Source organism: Hyla sarda, chromosome 3, assembly GCF_029499605.1.
Source record: "Hyla sarda isolate aHylSar1 chromosome 3, aHylSar1.hap1, whole genome shotgun sequence".
NCBI classification, from domain to species: domain Eukaryota; kingdom Metazoa; phylum Chordata; class Amphibia; order Anura; family Hylidae; genus Hyla; species Hyla sarda.
The window spans coordinates 133,123,506-133,147,889 of NC_079191.1; the positions used below are offsets into that span (position 1 = coordinate 133,123,506).

The window sequence follows — 24,384 nt, forward strand, 5'->3', positions numbered from 1 at the left end:
TGCAGGTAACTGTGACCGTGTTCATTGTATGGATTGTTTTATAACTTGCACTAGAAAATTACGGACTATGTATGATGAACTTGGGTACATTTCTAATGCATTTATTTTTCGTGTGGCTTGTACGCCACCTATTGGGTGGAGTTGTGCAAGTATTTTAACCCCTTTAAGGACACAGGGTTTTTCCGTTTTTGCACTTTAGTTTTTTCCTCATCACCTCATAACGCTTTCAATTTTGCACATACAGACCCATATGAGGGCTTTTTTTTGTGCCACCAATTGTACTTTATGATGAAATCAATCATTTTCCAACAAAATTCACGGCGAAACCAGAAAATAAATATTTGTGGGGCAAAATTGTAAAATAAAGACAACCCCATTTTGTAACTTCATTATCGGCAAGGTAATTGCCGATACCGATAATGCCCAAAATCGTGATTATCGGCCGATAATATCGGCCAAACCGATAATCGGTTGATCCCTACCCAAAATTAGTATGTGTAAAATTGTCATCTTCTGACCCTTATAACTTTTTTTATTTTTCCATATACAGGGATGTATGAGGGCTCAAGTTTTTATCGATACCATTTTTGTTTTGTTGGGACTTTTTGATCGCTTTTTATACATTTTATAGGGTATACAAAGTGACCTTTTGGATTTTTTTTTTACGTGTACACCATTGACCGTGCGGTTTAATTAACATTATGTTTTTATAGTTTGGACATTTACGCATGCGGCGATACTTCATATGTTTTTTTTTATTATGGTTACATATTTTTATATGGAATTTGGGAAAAGGTGGGTGATTTAAACTTTTAATATGGAAGGGGTTAATGGGCGATCCTCCCCACAGGGATGGTTTAAATGTCCATTTAGACGCCACTGTCAACTTCGACAGCGGCGATCTAAAGGGTTAATAGCCGGCCGCGGCAATCGCTGCGTTACGGTTATCATTGCCGGCCCTCAGCTACCAGAATCAGCTGGGGGCCGGCCGGTATGGTGCGGGCTCGAGTCGGGAGCCCACGCCATACACTGTTTGCCATCTCAGGACGAGTCGGCTCATCCTTAGACGGCAACCGGTTGAAAGCTCACTACACTCAAAACACACCCCTTTAATAAAAGCCACATCCCCTTTGTCAGACAAAGTGAAAAAATATACAAAACACAGACAAGTTGTAATTTTTATTACACCATTAACCCCTTAACGACAGCAGATGTAAGTGTACGTCATGGTGCCATGTAACTTAGTACATTTACGCTCTGTAATGACCGCGAGCACCGGAGTGGTGCTCGCATCATGCACGGCAGGTACTGACTGCTATCAGCAGCCAGGGCCCGCCGGTAATGGCAGACATCAGCGATCACGCTAATGTCCGCCATTAACCTTTCAGATGCCGTGATCAATACAGATCACTGCATCTGCGGCAAAGCGGCACTTAAAATGGATGATTGGATCGCACGCAGCGCTGCCATGGTGATCTGATTATCCAGCATGGCAGCCGGAGGTCCCCTTACCTGGCTCCGGTCGTCTCCTTGGGTCTTCTGCTCTGGTCTAAGATCGAGCAGACCAGAGCAGAAGATTGCTTATAACACTGATCAATGCTATGTCCTATGCATAGCACTGAACAGTATTAGTATTTTTTGTCACATTTTATTTCAAAAAATTAATAAAAAGTGATTAAAAAGTAAAATATTAGCAAAAGTGGTACCAATAAAAACTACAGATCATGGCGTAAAAAATTAGCCTTGATACTGCCTGCCGGAAAAATGAGAAAGTTATAGGTGGTCAAAATAGGGCAATTTTAACATACTAATTTTGTTAAAATAGTTAGATTTTTTTTTAAATGGTACAATAATAGAAAAGCATATAACATGGGTATCATTTTAAATGGCCACTGTTACCAACTTAATTTTTTGATATGTTGTAGTACTTATGTACTACAACATATCTCTAATATACTTTTATAAATTTTTTTTTCATTAAAAAGGTTTAATTTACTTTTAAAAACCGGCCACTGAAAAAGGACTGATTTTGGAGTGGCAATTAGTCCTTTTTCAGTTAGGCTGCACTCGCTCCCTGCCTGTCAATCAGACAGGCGGGAGCGAGTGCATTGGCTCCCCGGTCACTGGCTGGGAGGCCACTCCTCCCGCCTCGTTGCCGCCGCTGTCCCTGCACGCCCCCTGCCGGACTCTGCAGTAACTGCAAGTGAAATGAGGGGACGGGGTATGCGGTGCAGGTGGGGGGGGGGGGAGGAGGGAACGTGCTAGTGCCGGGGGGGGGTTACGGTCTAGCGCCATAGCGCCGCTTGTAACTAACTTAATAGTTTATCTACACAGGGTGCCTCCAGCTGTTTCAATACTACAACTCCCAGCATGCCCTGACAGCCAAAAGATGTCAGGGCAAGCTGGGAGTTGTAGTGGTGAAACAGCTGGAGGCAACCTGTGTAGATGAACTAAGGGCGGAAGTCCCCCCCAGCAGGCATCAGTGACGTGGTGCCTGCTGGGGAATTCTGCCTGGTAGTGAGCACACTGCCAGGCAGACAAAAGGCATTTTTAATATAGTAAAAATTTAAATTAAAAGCAGGGAGGGGGTTAGGGATAGATTGGCAATAGGCAGGGACAGAAAAAAAAATAGGATGGTGGGAGCTACCCTTTAATCGTACTGGCCCACAGAATAAAGAAAGCATGTCATTTTTATTGTAAAGTGTACAGTCTGAAAACAAAACTTCGAGGGGGCATTTTTTCTATTTTAACTGCGGAGCCTCGTGTGTGTATGCCAACAGTGGTGCTGCAGCCTACTGGATATTACACTAGGAATAACAGTGTGACTACTGTAAACAATCACATGATAGCAAGCAGATAAACACACATAGAGGTCCGTGATTTTAATAGTGTGTTACTCACTATATGTACTCATTCACTCAATATTATAAATAAACTAATAAAAGTTAAGTTTTAGGGGTGAGAAATGTTGTGATCCTGGGAATCCCAGGGTAAAAGGATTTATGATAAGGTGAAGTGCAGACACTCTTAAATTTTGTTTCTCTTTTACAGCATACCCTCGCTGAAGTTTGGGTTCAGAAGACATCAGAGATGAACACAACCCAGCAGTACCACTGCCGCACTCATCTGGGCAATCTGCTGAATCCAGGAGACCTGGTGCATGGGTAGGTTAACAAAATGGACTAGGTAGCGTACTGACCCAGGACTAGGCAATTGCTGATGCTGAAGTATAAATAAATAATGCATATGCCATAGACACTAGGAGACTCTCTGCTTTTGCACTTTTGTGTAACTTCACCTGTATAGTACAAAAAACCGAGCACGCTACACTTGAAAAAGTTGAGTGTAAAACTTATCCCAACACTGAGAATTTAAATCAGAAAATATCTAATAAACTAGGGTATTGTCATGCTGGATGTAAAACATACCTTTTTAATTAGGAGTTGCTTAAAAAACATATAACCCCACAACAAATACAGTGGTCCCTCAAGTTACAATATTAATTGGTTCCAGGACGACCATTGTATGTTGAAACCATTGTATCTTGAGACCAGAACTCTATGGAAACCTGGTAATTGGTTCTAAAGGCAACAAAATATCATCCAAAAATAGGAAAAAGTGAGGATTAAACAAAAATAAGCAGATAACTAATATAGATAAAGCAAATCCTTATATATAAAAGTAATAAAGATCTGCTGGGAGCTGTAAATCACTGTCTATGTCTGTGTTTCTCAAGCAGGGAGCCTCCAGCTGTTGCAAAACTACAACTCCCAGCATGCCCGGAAAGCTAAAGGCTGTCCGGGCATGCTGGGAGTTGTAGTTTTGCAACAGCTGAGGGCACTCTGCTTGGGAAACACTGGTCTATGTAGAGGACAGGAGCTTCTTCGGGGTCCTGTACAGAACATGCAATGTCCTAAAAAAAAAAAGTAACATGGAGTCGCCCTCACCTGGTGTCCAAAGGAGCAGCTAACCCTGATACAGGTAAAGTGTACAGAACATATAATACCTTCCTGTAATGTAGGGGGCGCTACCAGACATCAGTCAGTGCATACACTTCAGTAATACAGGGGTTTTACCAGTGAATGCCCATTCTGATTGGTCGGTTCTTCCAGCCATTGACACGTTTCACAGATCTGGACTGTCTGTACATTGTATGTTGAGTCTGGTTTCAAGTTACAATGGTCTTTTCTGGACCATTGTATGTTGAAACTATTGTATGTTGAGGCCATTGTAAGTTGAGGGATCATTGTAGTGATACAATCAAACTGCCCTCAATACAGCACGGTCCACAAGGACCCAAGGATGAATGCCCTGATACCGGTAAGCACTATGTAAAGAGAACACCAACCCTAAGAGGGGGAAACAGCAATAATATGTAAGCCTATGCACTTAGCGGGTGGTACTTACCAGAGAGTGACTAATAGCACTAAGGGAAAATACAGGCAGGGGTTCAGAAATAAAAATCTGACCCTAATCTACCTATTAACACTAGAACAGATGTACCCTATTGCTAGATTTGACTCACTGTGTGGCATGTAACTGGGGCACTCAACCTAAAAAGCGCTATCCCCATGCCTCAGGACCCAGCTCTCTACACTATTCAGGCCCTCTTCACAGTACGTCCTCGTCAGTACAAGGTGTCAAGTGCAAAGGTAAAGTGTTTATGTGCAGCAAGTTACATAACGCATAGTGAGCTGCTCATACACCGGCGGAGTCCTTCTGCTTCTGCGTCATAAAGTTGCGCCCCAGCATGTGACAGACTCCTCTAGCATCCAGGAAAATCACGTACTGACAGTAAAGAGGCATGTAGATGTTGACTAGGGGACAAAAAGCATGTCTCTTGACTAAATCAGTGCAGGCACCAGAGATTAGGACCTTTATCAGAGGATAGATTTAAATCCAGCAGCACCATGTAAACCACTGTGATGAATAAACATCAGACAGAGGCCGTAGTCAGGATTTGACAGATGGAGGTGTCTATCTTTGTCATACTCCTTAGATGGTGCAGTCTTTGACCAATGCATCTAAGGGGTTATAATGTAACAAGATAAAAAAATATGGATAGCACTCACCACTGTACTTGTATGCAGATCGATTTTAATTGGAGAACGAGGAGAAAAACGAAATGATCCAGCACTTGAAAAAACTGCAGCTCTATTGTTGAATCCTCTTTACAAAACAGCATGAAACAACTTCAACTCTTCACTAGGTCTGACACATCTTGACGCGTTTCGAGCGCATGCGCTCGAAACGCGTCAAGATGTGTCAGACCTTGTGAAGAGTTGAAGTTGTTCCATGCTGTTTTGTAAAGAGGATTCAACAATAAAGCTGCAGGTTTTTTCAAGTGCTGGATCATTTTGTTTTTTCTTATTGTTTGGACATGGAGAGTCTGAGTGGGGATCCATGCACGAAACACAGCAGGTGAGCTGGACTTTCTTAGAATTTTTCTTCACATGGAGAACACAGACGTTAACATCGGCTTCCTATCCATGGCAGGTGCAGGTGGTGGAGCGTTCAGTGAAACTTTGTGACCGCTGTTTCATAGGGCAGAGCCTAGTTCATCAGACCACACCCCCTGGCCACGCCAATATTGGTATATTCCTGACCAGATACACAACATCAGGTAGGTGTTCAGAGACCTAATAAAACTTAGTGCAAAAGTGACATTAAAAACACAGTACAACTGTATAAAAAACAATGCACAAATCGGTACACAACTAGAAAATGTACTTTACGGAGCTATAAAAACATATCTAAATCAATTTTATCGTGAAGTCCTACGCTGGGCTTCTATCCTAATAATCTGGGTAGCCTCTGCCCGCAACAAGGTTTTCTTCCTATCTTGAACTTCCTTCAGGTTAACCCTTTCAATGCCAAAAAAATGCAACAAGGTCTTTACCCGTCCTAAGGGAATAGATGTGCTAACGAAAATGAATATGTAGTGGGCGGGTCCTACTCCCCACGTAAAAACGTCCACATTTACAAGTGAGAGCATGAACTACAAAATCTGTACGACAACAGATAAATTCTTTTACTTGACGTTCGACTCCTCCAACTACATAACTCTTAGCTGGTGAAAACTGGTTGCACCAATTTTAATTTCCGCATTTGTAGTTCCCTTTTGGGCAACACTTCCCATCCAAACTTGCTTTTTCGTGGAAAACCTGTGTGTTTTTTTTTTTTTTTTGCATTGAAAGGGTTAACCTGAAGGAGGGTCAGGATAGGAAGAAAACCTTGTTGTTGCGGGCGGAGACCCCCTGGATTATTAGGACAGAAGCCCAGTGTAGGCTAGGACTTCACGATAAAATTGATTTAGGTATATTTTTATAGTTAGCTCTGTAAATTACATGTTCTAGTTGTGTAGGGGTTTGTGCATTGTTTTTTATACAGTTGTACTGCGGTTTCTTTTGCTCTAAGTTTTAGTAGGTCTCTCTGAACACCTACCTGATGACGTGTACCTGATCAGGTATATACCGGTACTGACGTGACCAGGGGGATGTTGTCTGACGTAGGCCCTGCCCTATGAAACAGCTGTCCCACAGTTTCACTGAACGCTCCGACACCTGAAGTGTATAGGAAGCCGATGTTAACGTCTGTGTTCTCCATGTGAAGCATGAGTTAAAATCGATCTGCATACAAGTACAGTGGTAAGTGCTATCCTTATTTCTATCTTGCTACGTTATGGATTTGGCATCTTGTGCATTAATGGAGTGAGCACCGCCAACCAGTGATCACTACCGCAGCAGCGTGTCTGACCTGTCCCATACTGGTGGCAATTTTGCCGTTTCTCCTCTATGCATCTAAAGGGTTAAATGACCAGAGCACAGATCAGACCAAGCCTGACTATTCAACCAGCTCCCACTGCTGATGGCACAGTTATTCTGCCTGTGTGATCCACTAGATATACTGTTACATTCTATTGTGGTCAGAACAGCGCAGTTAGGACATAATGGTTTATGCATTTTATGGAAGAGGAAAAAAAAAGTCCATTTAGTACAAAGTGGTACCGTATATACTCGAGTATAAGCCGAGTTTTTCAGCACGATTTTTCGTGCTGAAAACACCCCCCTCGGCTTATACTCGAGTGAACTCTCCGCCCTCAGCTCAGTGGACTTCAACCTGCGGACCTCCAGATGTTTCAAAACTAGTTTTGAAACATCTGGAGGTCCGCAGGTTTAAGACCACTGCGGCCTTCGTCATCATCCAGACCCCCCCCCCCCTTTAGTTTTGTACTCTGCTCCCCTCGGTGGGAAGGAAGGGTGAGCTGGTCCGGGCCACCTGTGCTGCAGGGACCGTCCGGTTGGGAGGGATAGTCGTTCCGGGCTGTCCATCTTCACCGGGGGGGGGGGGGGGGGGCGCCTCTTCTCCACGCTTCGGCCCTGAAATAGTGACGTTGCCTTGACGACGACGCACAGGGACATTCATGCGCAACGTCCCTGTGCAATGTCGAGGCAATGTCACTATTCCGGGCCTGAAGCGCAGAGAAGAGGCCCCCCCCCCCCCCCCCCGGTGAAGATGGACAGCCCGGAACGACTATCCCTCCCCACCGGACGGTACCTGCAGCACAGGTGGCCCGGACCAGCTCACCCTTCCTTCCCGCCGAGGGGAGGTGAGTACAAAACTAAAGGGGGGTCTGGATGATGACGAAGGCTGCAGTGGTCTTCAACCTGCGGACCTCCAGATGTTTCCAAACTACAACTCCCAGCATGCCCGGACAGCCAATGGCTGTCCGGGCATGCTGGGAGTTGTAGTTTTGAAACATCTGGCGGTCCGCAGGTTGAAGACCACTGTTCAGACATTGACAGGCGGTGATGATGAAGGGGGGGGGGGGGGGTGGGATCATGACAGATGGTGATGATGAAGGGGGTGATGATGATGAAGGGAGGGGGGGTGTGGGATGATGGCAGGCGGTGATGATGAAGGGGGAGTGTGGGATGATGACGGGGGGTATGATGAAGGGGGGGGATGATGACAGGGTGATGATGACAGGGTGATGATGCAGGGGGGGATGATAGGCGGTAATGATGAAGGGGGGGATGATGACTGGGTTATGATTAAGCGGGGATGATGACAGGCAGTGATGATGAAGGGGGGGATGATGACAGGGTGATGATGATGGGGGTGTTAATGACGGGGGTCTGGATGATGACGGGGGGGGGGGGGGGGATGATGTATTTCCCACCCTAGGCTTATAGTAGAGTCAATAACTTTTCCTGGGTTCTTGGGGTGAAATTAGGATATTCGAGTATATACGGGTATTCTATAGTGCCAACATACGTGAAACTGTCATTGTAAAAAAACATTGTAGATGTCTATAAGATGTAGTATAGTCAATACTATTTTGTAATCTGAATATTTGGGGTATTTTCCTCACTTTTTTATATAATTTTTGTTCATACTAGTTGTCTCTGTATGGCTATGTTCACACAGCATGATTTCCACATAGATATCCGCATGGAAATTCTGCACTTGTTTCTAGCCTATTGTGTTTAATGAGATTCCGCAGTCCCATTCACATTGTTGAATTTTCGCTGTGGATGTTCAGCAGCTAAAATTCCGTGTTCCACAAAAATCTAAGTTGTGTCTTCAGCTGTGGAAGCCCATTGAAATCAATGGGACTTTCTTTTCTCCACTAAATGCGGATATCGGGCAAATTTTGTGCAAATCAAAGCACTTTTAAACGTCACATGGAATTCCCGCCATATGAATGTGACCACTGAATTCCGCATCTATGCAGAGTATCTGCCATCTGAACAATGCCTATAGTTGTGCTGAGTGTGCACGCTACTCCTGAAGCTGCAGGGCAGTGCTGTGTACTTTAACCAGTTAGATGCCTTTTTCCCACAGTTTCACATACAGGGTAAGGCTGCAAGACTATTAGATGATTTCCTGTCCCTGTTCTACCCCTCTTGTTCCTTTTTAGATCACTTGTTGTGTTTCAAGCTTTTTACTGACAGACTGAAGAGGTATTTGAACATTGGCAGAGATCCTGCAGACAGATACACTTCTGTTATAGTGGCTGTAAAGATTAAATGAAGGCTGCTTTCCTTCAAACTGCACTACACCTGTCCTGTATTGTAGCTCAGCTTCAGTTAAATGGGTTGTCTGCTAAAATGTTTTATTTAACTAATGTGCCCAGCTTACCTAATAAAACAATAAGCTTTAACCCCTTCCCGCTATTGGACGTATGCATACGTCCAGGCGAACTACATGTTCACGCAAATGGACGTATGCATACGTCCAAGCGATCCCCTGCTCTGTCGCGGGCAGCGCAGGAGATCGCGGGTGGGACTCGGCTGTCAATCACAGCCGGAGTCCCACCGCAGCTGCCGGGGCCGCGATCGCGCTGGTCCCGGCAGCATTAACCCCATAGATGCCGTGATCAGTTCTGATCACGGCATCTATGGTGCTTGCAGGGGGGAGCGCTCTCCCCCTGCCCACCAACGGCGGCGCCGCGATAAAATAAGGGGGATCGAGGGTGTCCAAGACACCCTCGATCCCCCTTGAAGAGATAGGAGTGAGGCGGCAGGGGTGCCACCCCTCCTATCCCTGCTATTGATCGGCGGAGCGACCGACCAATAGCAGACTGGGGGCGGGGGGGTTAAAGTTCGGTTCCCCCCCCCCGCTATGCCCACCCATCGGTGTCCGGGCACAGCGGGGGGAACTGTGTGTAGTAGCGACGGCGGTCACTTACACGGCGGCGGAGCTCCAGATGACGGCGGCGGCTGTGATCATGGAGGCGGTGGAGGTGAGTATGGCGCCGCGTGTCTGGGAGTCTGTTGCCTAGCAACATCTGCAGGGCGACAGTTTGGAGAGTGGTCTCTAAACTGTGGCCATCCAGATGTTGCAAAACTACAACTCCCACCATGCCTTGACAGCTGTTTGCTGTGTGCATGCTGGGAGTTGTAGTTTTGCAAGATTTAGAGGGGTTCAGGCTAGAGATCACTGACAGTGGTCTCTAAACTGTAGCCCTCCAGATGTTACAAAACTACAACTCCCAGCATGCCCAGACAGCAGTTTGCTGTCTTAGCATGCTGAGATTTGTAGTTTTGCAACATCTGGAGGGCCACAGTTTAGAGACCACTGTCAGTGATCTCCAGCCTGAACCCCTCTAAATCTTGCAAAACTGCAACTCCCAGCATTCAGGAACAGCAAATGGCTGTCTCTGCATGCTGGGAGTTGTACTTGCGTGCCTCCAGCTGTTGCATAACTACATCTCCCAGCATTCCCTTTGGCAATCAGTACATGCTGAGAGTTGTAGTTCTGCAACAGCTGGAGGCACACTGGTTGGGAAATACCGAGTTAGGTAATAGGTTCTATTACCTAACTCAGTATTTTCCAACCAGTGTTTCTCCAGCTGTTGCAAAACTACAACTCCCAGCGTGCAAGTTCTGTCAGTGCATGCTGGGAGTTGTAGTTTTGCCCCCCCCCCCCCCACCCCCCCATTTGAATGTACAGGTTACATTCACACTGGAGGCGGATTACAGTGATTTCCCTGCTTCAAGTTTGAGCTGCAGCCGCAGCTCAAACTCCTAGCGGGAGACTCACTGTAATCCGCCGTCAGTGTGAATGTAACCTAAAAACACTATACTACACTAACATAAAATAAAGAGTAAAACACTACATATACACACGTAAACTGCCCCCCCCCCCCCCACCACCCCTTCCCCCCCAATAAGAATGAAAAACATATCCTACAGCAGTGTTTCCAAAACTGAGCCTCCAGCTGTTGCAAAACAAAAACTCCCAGCATTTCCGGACAGCCATTGACTGTCCAAGCATGCTGGGAGTTTAGCAAAAGCTGGAGGCACCCTGTTTGGGAATCACTGGCTTAGAATACCCCTATGTCCACCCCTATGCAAATCCCTAATTTAGGCCTCAAATGCGCATGGCGCTCTCACTTTGGAGCCCTGTCGTATTTCAAGGCAACAGTTTAGGGCCACATATGGGGTATCGCCGTACTGGGGAGAAATTGCCTAACAAATTTTGGGGGGCTTTTTCTCCTTTTACCCCTTATGAAAAGGTAAAGTTGGGGTCTACACCAGCATGTTAGTGTAAAAAAAAAAACATTTTTGTACACTAACATACTGGTGTTGCCCCATACTTTTAAATTTCACAAGCGGTAAAAGAAAAAAAGCCTCCAAAATTTGTAACGCAATTTCTCCTGAGTACGGAGATACCCCATATGTCGGCGCAAAGTGCTCTGGGGACGCACAACAAGGCTCAGAAGGGAGAGTGCACCATGTAAATTTGAGGTCTAAATTGGTGATTTGCACAGGTGTGGCTGATTTTACAGTGGTTCTGACATAAGTGCAAAACAATAAATACCCACATGTGACCCCATTTTGGAAACTACACCCCTCACGGAATGTAATAAGGGGTACAGTGAGCATTTACACCCCACAGGTGTCTGACAGATCTTTGAAACAGGGGTCTGTGAAAATGAAAAATAACATTTTTAATTTGCACAGCCCACTGTTCCAAAGATCCGTCAAATGCCATTGGGGTGTAAATTCTCACTGCACCCCTTATTACCTTCCGTGAGGGGTGTCGTTTTAAAAATGGGGTCACATGTGGGGGGTCCACTGTTCTGGCACCACGGGGGGCTTTGTAAATGCACATGGCCGAATTCTCTCTCCAAAAGCTAAATGATGCTCCTTCTCTTCTGAGCATTGTAGTTCGCCCCCAGTGCACTTCACGTCCACTTATGGGGTATTTCCATACTCAGAAGAGATGGGGTTACAAATTTTGGGGGGTATTATCTGCTATTATCCCTTGGAAAAATGTAAAATTTGGGGGAAAACAAGCATTTTAGTGTAAAAAATATATATTTTTTTTACATATGCAAAAGTCGTGAAACACCTGTGGGGTATTAAGGTTCACTTTGCCCCTTGTTATGTTCCCCAAGGGGTCTAGTTTCCAAAATGGTATGCCATGTGTTTTTTTTTTTTTTCTGTCCTGGCACCATAGGGGCTTCCTAAATGCGGCATGCCCCCAGAGCAAAATTTGCTTCCAAAAAGCCAAATGTGACTCCTTCTCTTCTGAGACCTGTAGTGCGCCAGCAGAGCACTTTTCATCCCCATATTGGGTGTTTTCTGAATCGGGAGAAATTGGGCTTCAAATTTTGGGGGTATTTTCTGCTATTACCTTTTTTAAAAATGTAAAATTTTTGCTAAACCAAGCATTTTTGGTAATTTTTTATTTTTTTATTTTTTTTTTAACATATGCAAAAGTCGTGAAACACCTGTGGGGTATTAAGGTTCACTTTATCCCTTGTTACTTTCCTCAAGGGGTCTAGTTTCCAAAATGGTATGCCATGTGTTTTTTTTTTTTTTTTTGCTGCCCTGGCACCATAGGGGCTTCCTAAATGCGACATGCCCCCCGAGCAAAATTTGCTCTCAAAAAGCCAAATATGACTCCTTCTCTTCTGAGCATTGTAGTTCGCCCGTAGTGCACTTCAGGTCAACTTATGGGGTACCTCCATACTCAGAAGAGATGGGGTTACACATTTTTTTTTCTTTCTGCTATTAACCCTTGCAAAAATGTGAAATTTGGGGGGAAACACACATTTTAGTGAAACATTTTTTAATTTTTTTTTACATATGCAAAAGTCATGAAACACCTGTGGGGTATTAAGGCTCACTTAATTCCTTGTTACGTTCCTCAAGGGGTCTAGTTTCCAAAATGGTATTCCATGTGTTTTTTTTTTTTTGCTGTTTTGGCACCATAGGGGCTTCCTAAATGCAACATGCCCCCCAAAAACCATTTCAGAAAAACGTACTCTCCAAAATCCCCTGGTCGCTCCTTCGCTTCTGAGCCCTCTACTGCGCCCGCCGAACAATTTACATAGACATATGAGGTATGTGCTTACTTGAGAGAAATTGGGCTGCAAATTCAAGTATAAATTTTATCCTTTTACCCCTTGTAAAAATTCAAAAATTGGGTCTACAAGAACATGCAAATGTAAAAAATGAAGATTTTGAATTTTCTCCTTCACTTTGCTGCTTTTCCTGTGGAACACCTAAAGGGTTAAAACACTTACTGAATGTCATTTTGAATACTTTGGGGGATGCAGTTTTTGTAATGGGGTCATATATGGGGTATTTCTAATATGAAGACCCTTCAAATCCACTTCAAACCTGAACTGGTCCATGAAAAATAGCGAGTTTGAAAATTTTGTGAAAAATTGTAAAATTGTTGCTGAACTTTGAAGCCCTCTGATGTCTTCCAATAGTAAAAACACATAAATTTTATGATGAAAATATAAAGTAGACATATTGTATATGTGAATCCAAAAAAAAAATATTTGGAATATCCATTTTCCTTACAAGCAGAGAGCTTCAAAGTTAGAAAAATGCTAAATTTTCTATTTTTTCATCAAATTTGGAGATTTTTCACCAAGAAAGGATGCAAGTTACCACAAAAATTTACCACTATGTTTAAGTAGAATATGTCACGAAAAAACTCGAAATCTCGGAATCAGATTGATAAGTAAAAGCATTCCAGAGTTATTAATGTTTAAAGTGACAGTGGTCAGATGTGCAAAAAAGGTCTGCGTCCTAGAGGTGAAAATGGGCTTTGTCCTTAAGGGGTTAAATTGTACCTGTCCTTAGTAATAAAAATAAATACAGTGACCCCTCAACCTACGATGGCCCCGACATACGATCATTTCAACATACGATGGCCTCTGAGGCCATTGCATGTTGAAGGCAGCATCAACATACGATGCTTTTGTATGTCGGGGCCATCGCATAAACGGCTGTCCGGCAGCGCTGACTGCTTCAGCTGCCACCGAATAGCCGTTTACGGTGCCTTGTGCCCTTTGCTGACGATCACTTACCTGTCCTCGGGGCTCCGGCGGGTCCTCTTCGGGATCCCCTGCATCGTCGGCGCTCTCCATCGTCATCATCACGTCGCTGCGCACGCCGTCACGTCATCCAATAGGAGCGGCATGCGTAGCGACGTGATGGCGGTGACGGAGAGCGCGGATGCCAGGTAAGAAGAGGCCTTCCCAGAGCGTCGGGGACGCAGCGACAGCGATGGACGGCGACATCCCGGGCAGCGGTGACGGTCCGGAGCAGCGGGGACAGGTGAGTACAACTTCCTCGAACAGTGGTCTACAGCCTGCAGACCTCCAGATGTTGCAAAACTACAACACCCAGCATGCCTGGACAGCCAACGACTGTCCAGGCATGCTGGGTGTTGTAGTTTTGCAACATCTGCAAAACTATCTGTATGCAACATCTGTATACTTTACATTGCACGGATCCCTCAACATGCAATGGTTTCAACAAACGATGGTCCGTTTGGAACGGATTACCATCTTATGTTGAGGGACCACTGTATATTATTGGCAACTCTATACAGGTTTTGATAAATCTCAATCTCAATTTCAAATTCAAATTTCAAGAAGTGCCGGTAGCCAGCATGGAATAAGTAGAGGTTCCCATTTATTGAATAAAAACGGAGTCACAGGTCGGCAAACAAACATGATGCGTTTCAGGCGGTATACCGCCTGAAACGCGTCATGTTTGCTTGCTGACCTGTGACTCCGTTTTTATTCAATAAATGGGAATTTCTACTTATTCCACGCTGGCTGCCGGCTGAATTTCTAATGACAGTAACCCTTTAACTACCCCCTCCCCACACTACCCTGTGACTGTCACTGGAATCTTACTGGTCACTTGCTGTATTGATTGCTATGAAAGCCTTATAGGAATGACTAGTGCACATACAAGTCTGAGCTCTGGTCACATGATACAGTGGGGGAAAGTTACAGAGAGGATAAAAAAAAAAGGGCACTGGGAAGAGAATAACATGCACTGCTATTTACATTCTGTAGTTTACTGCTGGGCAGAGTGCTTCCTTATTCTTACATAATCTGACGCTATATATTATCACATTAGTTTTAGCTCTTACAGATTGGTCCAAATTCTAAAACAATTCAGATTTTTAGTTAGTATTTGAGGGAAGCACTCTGTGGTGCATAAATCTAGTTAAATACAAGTATATGGAGGGGAGACTAATGGAGCAAGGATGTACTGTATTAGCCTCCTCTGTATAGTATATGGTATAGTGCAGTAAATAGTAGAACCCTCCAGAATATTCGAATTGCTTTCTGAGCTGTATACTTGTACGTAGAGAAAATAAGTGTTCCCCGATCTGCTGTGTTAAATCATTGTTTACCTACAGTAGGCTCCATGGGGCATATCCTGGATTTTATTTTAGAACAGTCTGCGTGCCCCGTAGTGCTGCCTGTCACTGCTGTTCCTGAGCAGTTTGTTATTTGGAGTGTTTGGAGATTCGGTTCCCTTTGGAGAGTGTGTGGGTGTAGCACTAAATTACACAGCCCTCCCAGGCATCCCAGCACTGCTTCTCCCTAATGATCCGCTTTGTTCCGCTGCTTGTGAATATTGCTGAGCTGAAGGAAAAAAAGGCATCCTGAAACCACGAATATTAGCGTCATATAGCAGCCATTGTGTATAGCTTTTTTTTTTCTCTCTTTTAGGTTTGATTTAGCAAACTGTAACCTGAATGATGAATTTATTAACAAGATGAACCCTCATCACGTACCTGACGTGGTAAGTCTATTCACTTCCTCTAGATGGCACTCTTGGGCTGTAAACAGAAGCTGATCTGGCAGCTGGTCAGCTGCAGTGTAAATTATATATAGTCTTCTGGCAGGATTATGGCCATTATAGATTTATTTTCAACTGCTTGTCATTTCAAATGTCTCTGCTTGCTTACAGGATACTGGTAAATGTACAAAACAATTTAGAGAACATTACAGTGTAAGGATGTACAGATGTAGCAAACACAGAATGCACGCTAAACAAATCTACCTGTGATACACTAGAACAGGGGATACATTAATATAGTGCTGCACGTCCTCTATACGTATACTGCATTATACCTGCACAGGGTATTCTGCTTAGATTAAAAGGGATTACAGAAGTTTCTAGTCACTTTGTGCTTAATTGGCTAATTCCTGGCTCTGTGAAATAAAGCAGCTGTGTTATTCTGGATAAAGGGGTTTTCTTAAAGGGGTGCTCCAGCGCTCTGAACATTTTGTTGGGATTGCTCGGAGCCGGAGGCAGTGATCGTGACGTCATGCCACGCCCCCTCTATTCTTATAATAGACATGAATGGAGGGGGCATGGCCGTGATGTGTTTAGAACGCTGGGTGCTGCAGGAGACTGTTGGCGGCCCAGCAGCGGGACCCCTGCCATCAGACATCTTATCCCCTATCCTTTGGATAGGGAATAATATGTCTAGCAGCGGAGTACCCCTTTAACAATTTCCACAGGATTGGTGAACAGTGGCTCTTTACAGGGGAACCCATGCTGCTCCCCAAATAAAGACAAATGGGTGAACTTGTGCTGCTGTTGAACCCCAGCACCTGATAGAGAAAACTGAGCGTGTATGTTTAGCCTTACAGGCTTACAGTCCTTACAGACAAGGGGCATGGGACCGCAGTTCTTTTTTGATCTGTGACAGTCTCAGCGATCAGACATTTATGACCTTTGTGAATAGAAAACCCCTTAAAACTACCGTATATACTCGACTATAAGCCGACCCGAGTATAAGCCGAGACCCCTAATTTCAACCCAAAATCCCAGGAAAAGTTATTGACTCGAGTATAAGCCTAGGGTGGGAAATACCTCATCCCCCCCTGTCATCATCCAGACCCGTCATTAACATCCTCATCATCATCATCCCCTTGTCATCATCCCACACATCCCCCCTTCATCATCCCCTTATCATCCCACACATCCCCCCTTCATCATCCCCTTATCATCCCGCACATCCCCCCTTCATCATCCCCTTATCATCCCACACATCCCCCCTTCATCATCCCCTTATCATCCCACACATCCCCCCTTCATCATCCCCTTGTAATCATCCCACACCCCCCCCCTTCATCATCCCCACCCCCCTTCATCATCCCCACACCCCCCCCCCTTCATCATCCTCTTCTCATCATTCGCCCTCAGTGGTCTTCAACCTGCGGACCTCCAGAGGTTTCAAAACTACAACTCCCAGCAAGCCCGGGCAGCCATCGGCTGTCCGGGCTTGCTGGGAGTTGTAGTTTTGAAACCTCCGGAGGTCCGCAGGTTGAAGACCACTGCGGCCTTCAACATCATCCAGCCCCCTCTCACCCCCTTTAGTTCTGAGTACTCACCTCCGCTCGGCGCTGGTCCGGTCCTGCAGGGCTGTCCGGTGAGGAGGTGGTCCGGTGAGGAGGTGGTCCGGGCTGCTATCTTCACCGGGGGCGCCTCTTCTCCGCGCTTCCGGCCCGGAATAGAGGCGTTGCCTTGACAATGACGCAGAATTACGTTGGCAATGAACGCACCTCTGCGTCGTTGTCACGGCAACGTGACTATTCTGAGGCCGGGCCCGAAGCGCTTAGAAGAGGCCTCCCCGGTGAAGATAGCAGCCCGGAACACTATCCCACCGGACCACCTCCTCACCGGACAGTCCTGCAGGACCGGACCAGCGCCGAGCGGAGGTGAGTACTCAGAACTAAAGGGGGGTGAGAGGGGGCTGGATGATGTTGAAGGCCGCAGTGGTCTTCAACCTGCGGACCTCCGGAGGTTTCAAAACTACAACTCCCAGCAAGCCCGGACAGCCGATGGCTGCCCGGGCTTGCTGGGAGTTGTAGTTTTGAAACCTCTGGAGGTCCGCAGGTTGAAGACCACTGCGGGTGGGGGAGTTCACTCGAGTATAAGCCGAGGGGGGTGTTTTCAGCACGCAAAATCGTGCTGAAAAACTCGGCTTATACTCGAGTATATACGGTACCCCCGTGTTCTCTTTGGGGAGGATGAGTAATTTTTTACAGACACTCAGGACCACCTTGGACACTAATACAGGTTTTCCTTAAATGTCTATACATGTGGGGGTCCCACCTCTAGGACATATTACGAATGTTATGACGGTCATTGAGCAAACCAGGTCAAATGTGAGGCAGAAGACCCCTGTTCTTCTGGCAGGTGGAGGTCCCAGTACTAAGGGAAATATTCCGTAGGTTTTCCAAAAACTTCTTCAGTCAAAATATTTATTTAAGTAGGAATACTTTACATTGAAGTTTAAGATGTAAAAGTAATGATCCCACTTTTGGGGTTCTCCAAAGGTTTATATCATATATCACTGTACATGTTATGAAAGTATGATCTGATGTGTTTTGACCCTTGGCCCCCTGAGTGCCTTTAAGGGGTACTCCACTGCTCAGCGTTGGAACAAACTGTTCCGAACGCTGGAGCCGGGAGCTCGTGACGCCATGGCCCCGCCCCCTCATGTCACACCCCACTCCCTCAATGCAAGTCTATAGGAGAGGGTGTGACAGCCGCCACGCCCCCTCCCATAGACTTGCATTGAGGGGTCGGGGCGTGATGTCATGAGGGGGAGGGGCTATGACGTCACAAGCTCCCGACACCAGCATTTGGAACAGTTTGTTCCAAATGCTGAGCACAAAGTACCCCCTTCAGCATTACCTGTATAGTTTAGACAGGGTAGTGTTGAACTACTGGTTCCAGCGGGTTTTGTGTTCTGGCTGTATGTGGATGAGGGAAATGGTCAGCCTCTGCTAGTTCCTCTCCATCTTGTACTGGCTTTACCAAACACTATAGTAGTCATTGACAGTATCCACCTGGATAGCACCATTGTGGACCCCCGACACCTGCTGAAAGAAGGCATTATTTTAGAATGCTGTTAACGCAAATTGAATTGGGTATCACTCCTGAGGTAAACGTTATTCCAAATGGTGGTGTATGTATATATTTTCCAGATTAACCGTATGTATTTGTATGTACATCTTGGTAATTGTAGGATTTGCACTGTGTGTACGTTGAAGTCTTGTGAAATAGCTAAGATTTGTACCAAAGAATTATATGCTAAAATGATTTCCCTGCAGCTTGGTAAAACCTGTACCTGCTGTTTTCTACCGATGATAGCACAGTATATACCATGCTGCATTTACTTCAGGGAAAACACTGTCCCAGTGCGATTATAAAAAATATATAAACTTTTAGGTGTCAAGGCCAGTACTCTGAGTACAGCTCTGGATTAGAACACAGGATGTAATGCAGGATCAACACCGTACGAGACATAATTACTAAAGCAAAGTATTTACAAAGATGGTCCAACATTTTAGTTATATAATGGGTATGTTCACTGTAAGTATAAGAAAAGGGACAATAAAGTACCTAATGGGGAGGTGTTTAGATATTTATTGTGCTGTCGCAATATCTTTGTTCTTAACAGGCTAAATAAGTTTCATTGTGATGTGATGAAAGAAGATTTTTCACTCTTTTCTGACGTATTATCTTTTTTGTCTGTCTTTCAGGTTCTAATCAAGAAGAGTTATGACCGTACCAAACGTCAGAGGCGGAGAAATTGGAAGCTGAAAGAGCTAGAAACAGAAAAGGAAGGCATGGACTCGGATGATGAAAGGTCTGCGGCACTAATAACTTTCTATTTAAGCTGCATATTTTTTAGGTCAATGGGTCTATTTTGTATACATTTGGAAGATGAATGTTACATAATTGCTAATAGCACTCCATATTTCTACATTCAATTACGTTTTTGTCATAAAAAGACTCATGTTCTCCATGGTAGGCCTTGTTTTTTGGATGATATTAACCATTAAGTGAAATTTTTTTTTATTTTTTATTTTTCTACTTAAAAAAAGGCAATCCTAATGCAGTAGTGTGTGTGTGTGTATATCTATCTCTCTTTCCCTGATTTTATCAGATCTTTATTTAATTCTCAAATAAATTTAAAAGTCAAATCAGCACATTTTGGGTGTTCAGTGCATCCTTATTCATGGCTGTGCAGCATTCTTAGAGAGTGCCTGGATAAACCGGGTAAGTCCCCATAATCAGAACTTGGAAGTACACGGCCCCAGATTGTTAGTGGCGTTGAGGTCCATAAGGATGGACAGCATGTTGGCTCCGAGGTCCCCTGTGGACCTTTTTGGTCCTTGGAAACCACTATCAATTTGGGGCCATGAATTTTTTGCCGATTATGGAGCTTTATACACAAACATGCAAAACAAATATAGACCTGATAAAATTTTAAGAGAATTTTGGAATTCTTTGTTGTTTGTTTTGTATTCCTTCGGCATGAGTTGTTGAGGTTCTCCTCTCCAGCTCCTCTTCACCCGGTCAGCATTAAATGATGGACACCTCTGTCTTTGTATAAAGACATCTTTTTATTAAGACCAGGGGGCGGAGCCACCATTGCTGCCCCAATGACAGGTTTCCTTTTTAAAGGCAATCTGTTGCATGGTTTTACATAGTGTAGGTCTTAAGAGCTCCTTTACAGGCACGTGTTTAGATTTAAGAATTTCTGCATGTGAGTTAAACAATTTGCGTTTTTTCCACATGTGCAAATGAGAGGCAGGTGCCCACAGGGTTGGGGACAATGACCTAAAGTATCCACATGGCTGAGAAGCCCAGCATTTGCATCCCGTTGATACGGCATTTACAGTCCAAGCACAGTGGATAAGATTTTGAAAATCTCAAACGATGCGGGAAAAATGCGCAGCAATGTGGATTTTAAATTCACAACATGACAAATGCTTTTTGTATCTGCTGTGAATTTAATGTGGATTTTCTTGACTCATTTGAGACGCATTTTACTTTGTACGTACAGGAGCAGAGACTTCTGTTTATCCTTGGATTCCCTGCTCCTGTGTAGTACTGTGTTGTGATGCATTCAGTACCGGATGCATCGCTTCTCTTTACTTTACAGGAGCAGGGACTCCAACATTAAACAGGGGACCCTGTTCCTGTATGCAGGGGAAAATCCTCTCCAAAGTCTACACAATTTGGTATCTAGATACAGGCCTTGGGCAGTAGACTCAAACTTTGCCCCTGGTAAAGAAAAGTCTAGCTACATCTCAGACCCCCCCCCCTTGGAGCAAATATTTTACAATTTCAGTTGACCTATGAGAATTGGTAAAACCTGGGTGAGGTAAAGTCCTTTTAGATACAATCCATTTATTTTGGATCTTTGCGTTATTGGTTGTGATTGCAATATAGTGAATTTAACTTTTTATATTTAATTAACCAAACCTTGGTAGCATAAAATTTAATGTATATAATGTTTTTTTTTGTTTTTTTTAATAAACCAGACAATATCAAGATTTCCTTGAAGATCTAGAGGAAGATGAAATTATGCGGAAAAATGTTAACATTTACAAAAGTAAGGAACCAAAATATGTGTGTGTGTGTATATATATGTATGTATATGTATATATATGTGTGTGTGTGTGTATGTATGTGTGTGTATGTGTGTGTATGTGTATGTATATATATATATATATATATATATATATATATATATATATATATATATATATATATATATATATATATAAAATATACTCTAGAAACCAGTTTAAAAACATTTGACATGTTTGTATGACATGTCAAAGGTTCTTTTTTTTTTCTCTCAGCGAGACATCCACCAATCGCTAGATATATCCTGGAGAAGCATGTGGCTGTTTGCTGCTCAATCCGACCCTTTGTAGTAGATGGGCTCCATTGTCTCTGGAGCCCGTCTCCTGCTGTGAGTCTGAATGAGCGAGGAGCCAGGGTGAGTGAAGTACACTGCTATGCATTTCCTCCGGCTATATCTAGTGATTAGTAGGGGGTTTTCCAATAAGACGCAAGCAATGAAAACTGTGGTCATGTAAAAATCTTTTCGTGTTTTTTTTTTTTTTTTTTTTTTTTTTTTTTTCTTTTTTTTTTAAACATTGACAGTAAGCCTTGCTAAGAGACTTCACAATGGGATCCACTAGTATACTGCTTTGGTATATTCAGCATAGAAAAGCATTATTGCCTGTAACAACAACAAACTATAGGTAATCTATTAAGCATTTAGCTGTGGCAGATGTGCAGTCTTTGTTAGCCCTTGGCTGCCATGGTGCATTTACAGATAATCAGTGGGGTTACAGGGGGAGTCTCTGGCCAGATTCCGCTGTGTCTATTGATGACAGCATCTAAGGAGTTAAACTGAGACTTTTAAAAATGTTGTCATGTGGTAAGGTAATATCCTCATATTCTGGTGTGTAAGACCCCAGTAGAAGTCCTGTCCTTAGAAATCTATGTATTTCACAGTAAACTTGTGTATACCAGTAGTCATATATTTCTTATCATCACACAAGCCAGATGTAAACTGCATAGATTATGAATTGCTTGCACTTCTGTTTGAGAACTACAGAATGACCTAAAGGTACTTAACAATCTGCATTATGTGCTTTCCCCGGCACTTTTTGGTCTGCTCCAGTTTCGATCTCATGCTGACTTTCCTCCTTTCAGATGCTAACATTCCAGTGGAGAGTGACACTGATGAGGAGGGCGCTCCCAGAATCAGCCTGGCAGAAATGTTAGAAGATCTTCATATTTCTCACGATGCCACCGGTGGGGAAGGGGCAGAAATGCTGACAGAATAGACTTGCTTCAAAGCATCCCGCTGGTGCCTTTCATAGAAGAGGATTTAAAATGTGTCCAATTTAATTTGAACTCTCTAAAACGTGCGCTCATACATATTCTCTCTGAACTTGGATTACTGTACACTAAGCTCTTGTGTGTTTTCCCTTCCGACTGCCAAATATTAAAATAACAAATGTTTAAGCTGTTTGGATTTTTATTTAATATTTTCTCTGTGTTGACATCCCATATAGAGCTGATGAGTACAACGCATACTCCAGGTGTTTGCAGGACAGATTACTGCAAAAATATATTGTGTAAAAAAAAAAAAAAAAAAAAAAAAAAAAAAAAAAATTCACTTAAAAATAAATAAATAAATAAATAAAAAAAATGAAATCTGCAAGTTCATAGAATACATTTCACATATTTGGCAGCTATGTTATTATGGAGGAATTGCATTTCAGGTGGATTCTATTGAACACAATCTTAAGACATTAGAAAGATGCCAGTAAGTCCACAAAGTAGTCTAATCTTATATTCATTTTATTTTGTTTTTATTTTGCTGGTTTTGTAGCTTTCAGTCGCCAGATAACAGCAGGGTAGAATAGCTTTGTTGGGCAGAATTCATACAGCATTTTTTGCTACACATTTAGGGAAAGATTGGTCAAAACATGTGTAAAGGAAAAGTTGACCAGTTACCCATAGGAACCAATCAGATAGCTTTTTAAATTTTTTAAAAGGCTTCTAATAATGAAAGAAGCAGTCTAATTGGTTGCTATGGGTAACTGCATTACTCTTCTTCTACACAGGTTTTGATAGCTTTCCCCCTTAGGCTATGTTCACATGGTGGAATGTCTGCTCAAAAAATTCCAGGCAGGGGCAGGCAGAACATGCTGGTGCTATGACTGCTCCGAAATGTGCCGTTTTCATAGATGCATAGACAAGTCTGTTTTTTTTTCTGTGGACACCGGATTTTGGGTTGTTCGCTGAACTAAGCTTATTTCCTATTTTGCTATACACATGTTTATTCCCTTTGTGTGTATTGGAACTAAACCAAAAAAGGGAGGAAAAAGCTAATTGAACATAATGTCACACCAAAAATGGGCTGGACAAAATTATTGGCACCTTTCAAAATTATGGAAAAATTAAGATTGTTTCAAGCATGTGATGCTCCTTTAAACTCACCTGGGGCAAGTAACAGGTGTGGACAATATAAAAATCACACCTGAAAGCAGATAAAAAGGAGAGAAGTTCACTTTGTGTGTGCCACACTAAGCATGGACAACAGAAAGAGAAGAGAACTGTCTGAGGACTTGAGAACCAAAATTGGGGGGAAAAAATCAACAATCTCAAGGTTACAAGTCCATCTCCAGAGATCTAGATTTGCCTTTGTCCACAGTGCGCAACATTGTCAAGAAGTTTGCAACCCATGGCACTGTAGCTAATCTCCCCGGGCGTGGACGGAACAGAAAAATTGATGAAAGGTGTCAACACAGGATAGTACGGATGGTGGATAAGCAGCCCCAAACAAGTTCCAAAGATATACAAACAGTCCTGCAGGCTCAGGGAGCATCAGTGTCAGCGTGAACTATATGTCGACATTTAAATGAAACACTGTGGCAGGAGACCCAGAAGAACCCCACTGCTGACACAGAGACATAAAAAATCAAGACTACATTTTGCTAAAATGAACTTGAGTAAGCCAAAATCCTTCTGGAAAAACACCTTGTGGACAGATGAGACCAAGATAGAGCTTTTTGGTAAAGCACATCATTCTACGGTTTACTGAAAACTGAATGAGGGCTACACGAAAAGAACACAGAACCAACAGTGAGATATGGTGGAGGTTCAATGATGTTTTGGGGTTGTTTTGCTGCCTCTGGCACTGGGTGCCTTGAACGTGTGCAAGGCATCATGAAATCTGAGGATTACCAACAAATTTTGGGTCGCA

At 43.7% G+C, this 24,384-nt stretch overlaps 1 protein-coding gene across 5 annotated transcripts in view; it reads left to right on the plus strand.

Annotated features, from left to right (window-relative positions):
• Positions 1-22,637, plus strand: part of NMD3 (NMD3 ribosome export adaptor) — a 119,449-nt gene extending 96,812 nt beyond the window's left edge. For all 5 annotated transcript variants that reach the window (XM_056565075.1, XM_056565076.1, XM_056565071.1 and 2 more), the window contains exons 12-16: positions 3,052-3,164; positions 15,509-15,581; positions 19,343-19,449; positions 21,134-21,204; positions 22,323-22,637. In XM_056565075.1, coding sequence (XP_056421050.1) covers positions 3,052-3,164; positions 15,509-15,581; positions 19,343-19,449; positions 21,134-21,204; positions 22,323-22,456 — 498 coding nt within the window. In that variant the 3' untranslated portion in view covers positions 22,457-22,637. The remainder of the gene's footprint in view (positions 1-3,051; positions 3,165-15,508; positions 15,582-19,342; positions 19,450-21,133; positions 21,205-22,322) is intronic.
• The last annotated feature ends 1,747 nt before the right edge of the window (positions 22,638-24,384 follow it).